The following is a 6,000-nucleotide window of genomic DNA, read 5'->3' on the forward strand; positions in this document are numbered from 1 at the left end:
CCCATGCTTACCGTAAAAGGTGACTATGCTTGTCGTAAAAGGCGACTAACGGGATCGGGTGGTCAGGCTCGCTGACTTGGTTGATGCATGTCATCGATCCCAATTGCGTGGATCGATGCTCATGACATTAATCACTGGATTGGCTGGTCCAGACTCGATTATTTACAGACCGCCTTCATATAGCTGGAATATTGCTGAGTGCGGCGTTAAACAACAAACCAACCAATCATTGCTAATATCATATACATAGACTACAAATGTTAATTGTGAACCCTGTGGTGATTCTGAGATACAATTGGTCCCCAGCAAGTTATGATTGTGGCAATAGGCGATAAGATGGATTGGGTTGTCAAGCTTGATGACACGTAATCATATGACTTATTCAATTTATTCTAAAAACCTAACAATCATTAACTCAACCACTTGTCCATGATTAATTTTAAATGTTTATTTAATATTCCTCCGAAAGCTTTCTTAAACATCTCTGCACTGGAAATCAAATATGTTTTTAAAACAAGACAAAGAAAACATGTCATTAAAATGCTTAATAAATACATTGATAAAAAGAAAAAATAATAAATATAAAGATATGGATATTCTGAGCAGTTGGGAAATTGTGGATAATCTTATCATGTTTACCAAGTAAATCATTTCTTGATATTTACCAGGGCGGTCGGGTAGCCTAGTGGTTAAAGCGATCGCTCGTCACGCTGAAGACCCGGGTTTGATTCCCGACATGGATACAATGTGTGAAGCACATTTCTGGTGTCCCCCACCGTGATTTTGCTGGAATATTGCTAAAAGCGATATAAAACCATACTAACTCATTCACTTAATATTTACCTGTCACATAAATACATATTATTTAACGCAATTACAATTATGAGGACTAGCAAAATTGAAAAAGAAATTATCTTCACACTACCACAAATATTTGCTACAGGTGGTTCAGAAAATTCTATGTATATTGTCCACTAAATAGATCTGAGAATTGAAAGCATTTCCAAGAGAGAATTTGTCCTCGATTTCTAGTGAATAAAAGACCGATAATACCATTCATTTGAAACAACTTCCTGCAAGATTTTCTTCACAGTTAATAGGTGGTATTTTCCTCTTTCAATATATTCTGCTACATAATTGGGTTAGGGTTTTGAAAATCTACCTAATGAGCTTGTATCTCAAACATTGTTAAATACTATTCAGTTCCAGGCAATTGTTTATTATCAATCACATTATCCTTTAAGCTTAGCAAAGTTGTTTACTTTTTCACCCATATAATGTTTCAAACAATGCTAATAATCTACCACACCACAAACATTTAGTAATTATATATAAAAAACAACTAGTCTTCTAATTTACCGGAAGTTTCAATAATAATCATACTGATTTCTGAACTGAAACACCTCTACACTAACTGTATGGTATATGTATTACAACATCATGTTTTTATTTATTGCCAAGAGAGACGTCACTGTGGTCATTCTTGTTTTCAGTCCAGATGCCAATGAGGAAATAAGAATCACATATGGTGACTGTGCTTCTCGCGTATAGAGTTTCAGTTCTATGGGCCTGATGTTTTTTCAGTAAAAGAATCTTTCAATCAATCATGAGGCTCTGGACAAGATGTCGGAATTTCCTGAATGAGAAACAATGTGGAAAAAAACCAACTCATCCATGTCCAATGTGGTTGATTTAGCCCATAGAATAGTCACCAAGATCATTTCAGAATCATCTTCATAAAAGCTGACCTTTAATATCAAGCGTCATTTTGACCTTCAAAGGGATGTTATAGTCAATGCTCAGGCACCAGTGTCCAGTCTAGGTCTAGACGTTTTAAGGAGTGATGTCATGTTTGAAATTGAAACATTGTCTATGTGTAGTTTCGGTAATTTGCTAGATTGATTGCTAGTGTCAGCAAATAAACAATGTGGGTATTAGACATCTTTCCCGAGGCTGGAATTATGGCAGAGCGCCAGAAAAGCTGCGTATCTGCGTAAAATATGCATCAGAAATGCCGAAATACGCAGTAAAATAAAATCCAGGCGTATCAAATACCCAACGAACATTACAGATACACTACAAAAATAAAACTTGTGCGTATCATCAAAATATTGTGAAGTAACCCTGCGTATTCAATAAGCAAATCAGCAACTTATTTTTATATTATAAACTGGCATTCCGTTACATCATGATCATTTGCCATCACACTTTCGTGTGGAAGTATCGTGGTATTTTTGAGTTCTATAAAGCTCTCGAACCCACACGACACCAGTTTGCAGGGACTAGATGAAAAATGTTTTTAAATATTTAACTTAAATACCCACATGTGTAAAAACTAGTGGGTAACAGAAACTTGAATACCCAGAAAGAGTTACTGATACCCAATGATTTTAAAATGCATGGGTAAAATACCCACAACACCAAAAGCTTATCTGGAGCTCTGATTATGGAGTTCTATTTTGGCTGGACAAACGAGTCAATGCATAGTTCCCTCAATATCGCGGAACAAACTTGACATTCAGTTCATAAACATCATGGCGACTGACATGCAGATTTCAGTCGATTGCAGGATTTGCAGAACATGTTTGCCGTCAACAGATACTTTCCAAATCTTTTCATGTTCTTAATCAAGGTGATCAAGTGATTTGATGCACTTCGCGAGTTAAGACAATAAAGATCTTGATTATCGATCTGATCGTCTTGACTGGATGCCGCCATCTTGTTTGAAGCAAATGCAAGTGATGTGAGAGGCAGAATCTGATTGGTCAGAAGGGACAGTACACGTAACTCGTAACTAAAAACATGTTTAGTATAAAATACCCCCTACCTGACCATCCGAGACAGGCTCTTCTTGTCTTGGATGGACAACTCTTCAAACATGCATGTGAGAAGGTCTGATGAGTTGTTTTTAAAGATTCATTTACAAAACAATAAGGCCATAAAGTTATATCATGAGTGGCATATAGATAATGACCCAATGTTAATAGATCACAGAAACCATGCCACAATTATTCCAAGAGGAATGATCAGCTGATGATACTTGACAGTGTTATTGACTTTGGCTATATAAAATCATCGCTGATTGTCTCAATTTGTATTCTGGATCCATTGATTTTGATTCCATTCACATATTGTGATGCAAGTCCTTTGAATTCCTATATCAAGATTTGTCTAGACTGAAAACTTATCCAGACTTGTAATTTATTACTGAGTGAGTGAGTTGTATTAAATGCTGCTTTGAACAGTATCTCCAGTGACACAGGTCTCGGGATGTTTACCACTTTGGTGAAACCCACGAGCACGGGTATGGTGATGACAGACCTAGAAAGATATTGATGCAAACTGGGATTTGATCCCAGCAATTTATAAAACTAAGCAGTGCAACTGACGTTACTACTTCTCTTATTGATATCATCTACTTACATTGGGGTTGTCCATGTAGTACAGCAAACGTTCATTGTTTTGATCGAGTAGGAAGTATCTCCGTATAAAACTGCCGCTATTTTCGATCTCCTCAATATTGAGAAAACCACATGTTCTGCCGGACTTGTCTACATAGGGCATGGTCACATACTGTGACAACACTGCGATGACAGTCACGTGATAGGGGTCGTCAATTGCCAGATATCATCTATCTGCAATACACAATATACATAAATCAAATTTTCATAGCAGACAACATGACAGAAATATATTTTTGATAAAACTCTTTTTAATATGAGGTCTACTCTCATTAAACTAATAATACTTGACTTCAACAACGTGTTCATGTTAAGAGCTAGGTTGAATAAGAGCTCATTAAATCAACACACTCAGACCATTTGAAGTAAGAGCCACTTCTTTGAAAATGTCATTATTATTTTCAGTCAAAATTCCAGTTCCAATTTGGTCTTTACTTCCATTAGTTTTATCCTTGACATTAAAGGCTGACATTAATACTGGCAAAGTTGCAACTAAATTATTTCATCTTGAGATATGACTGTATCTGCTACTGTACTTGATAGTAAATGCTCAGAATTAAATATTGTCTGAAGAAATATATAAACATTATAAATATGTAACTATTTACTTCTGTAAATTAACATAAAGACCACAACTATGCTTCAGTCTGAAATTCTGAACTTTTCATTCATATGTTTTAGCAATCAATCCTGTTTCAACCTATGCTATGTTTACTCAATCATGTCATTGATCTAGCAAATCCAAAACTTCAAACAGAATATACAATATTTCTGGACCAATTCTTTTCTCAAAGTTCAACTTAGTAATATAATAATACATCATCACAATTATGCAGATCAAATTATCCGGGATACCATGAGCTATAATTATCATTAAAAAGACAATCACCACTTCCTCATAAACAAAAACATCCCTTCAGTTCAATTATCTTTGAGACGTAAATGCTGGTGCATATTCAAATTCAATTACATTTTAATTAAGTTATAAGTTAAGAACAAATTTAACACAGACACAGTTCATATCCAGATTAATTAAATGCATGTGAACCGTCTCCACAAAAATAACACGTTTTTACTGTAATTTCAGACAAATCAGCTCCAATAGACTTTATTGAGAAATAACAAATTCATGCAAGCTCGAAATAAGCATCTTGATTATTTTCAATTGTTTTACTGAATTACTGCAACAAAAAAGTAGAACGCTTGTGTAAAACAGAGAGTATCACCTGCTCCACAATAGCGCGGTAACCACACAATACCACTATACCTGGCTAATATTGTCTTATAAACGCGCACATGCTAACCAAAGTCGGTCTATCGTGAAACAATTGAATAAACAAATCGTACCAGCTGAGCATCGAATGTGTGTGAACACAACGGAATGTTTTGTTAATTTTCCTCCAATTCACACCTACCTTAATGAAACGGCGTAATGTTAAATGTCGAGGTTTCAACGATCGCTGATTGTTTTCACGAGGCCGATCACACTATCTATAGTCGTCGGCACACCGATGTTTACTGCAGGAAGTATTTTGATGCTCAGTGCGCCATGACAGACAAGGGGGGTAACTGCTACGGTGAGTCATACCGTAAAACACAGAAAATAGTCACCGTCATAAATAAGTGTGACTCTTTGACCATCAAAAGCTCCAATACTCAACACAGGGAACACAAAACAGGACTAAATCTATTCTGGACTGGAATACCACCATGTATCTAGCTTTGTCCGGGCTCGCTGACTTGGTTGATGCATGTCATCGATCCCAATTGCGTGGATCGATGCTCATGACATTAATCACTGGATTGTCTGGTCCAGACTCGATTATTTACAGACTGCCGTCATATAGCTGGAATGTTGCTGAGTGCGGCTTTAAACAACAAACTAACCAATCAACCCACGCACCTGCTAGGGGAATTCCCTTTTTGCAACGAGCGCATGAAAATGACGTCACAAATGCATATGACGTCATAATGACGCGGGGTGATATCAACACTTCAAAACCGAATAATATCCGATCACACGACTCTGTGTGTGAAAAGTATGTCCAATCTTCATCGTTTTCAACGTGAATGATGAAACTGTTATTTCATAATTTAATATTGCCGTGCCGAAACGCAATATTTACTCACCAATTCTTCGAGTTCTCTAAAAATAAACAAACTAAAAACAAACTGGAAGAATGCCAACAGAGTTGCCTCTGCTTATGACACTTTGGCATACTGAGAATAATAGATGTTTCCTTTGACCTCACTGATGTTGTTTCCCAAACGTTTTGCCAACCACGTCGCGTGGTGTTTATGACACATTGTTGAGGTCATTTTGGTTGGACCACAGGGGTTTGGATTTCTACAGAATAAAACAAAAACATCTATGAATAAATAACGAAGTGTATTGATCACAAATATAGATCGCATAAAATACTCACGTTTGTTCCCTGAGTCCAGTTTACTTAAATGTTTGGTTGTTGTATAATCTCACCCGCAGAAATATTCCAGCTATATGGCAGGGGTTTGAAAATCATCGCGTCTGGGCCAGACA

General features: G+C 36.5%; 1 protein-coding gene across 4 annotated transcripts in view; it reads right to left on the bottom strand.

Moving 5' to 3' along the window:
• Nucleotides 1-5,018, bottom strand: part of LOC124141252 (pleckstrin homology domain-containing family A member 1-like) — an 87,866-nt gene extending 82,848 nt beyond the window's left edge. For all 4 annotated transcript variants that reach the window (XR_007220102.1, XR_007220104.1, XR_007220103.1 and 1 more), the window contains exons 1-2: nt 4,877-5,018; nt 3,424-3,635 (exon numbers count right to left, since the gene is read on the bottom strand). Coding sequence is in view for 1 of the 4 variants with exons in the window: in XM_046509215.2 (XP_046365171.1) it covers nt 3,424-3,564 (141 nt within the window). In the remaining 3 variants the exon portion in view is untranslated. The remainder of the gene's footprint in view (nt 1-3,423; nt 3,636-4,876) is intronic.
• Between the last annotated feature and the right edge of the window lie 982 nt (nt 5,019-6,000).

This window comes from Haliotis rufescens, unplaced genomic scaffold (genome assembly GCF_023055435.1).
Source record: "Haliotis rufescens isolate VD_foot unplaced genomic scaffold, xgHalRufe1.0.p SCAF_12, whole genome shotgun sequence".
NCBI classification, from domain to species: Eukaryota; Metazoa; Mollusca; class Gastropoda; order Lepetellida; family Haliotidae; genus Haliotis; species Haliotis rufescens.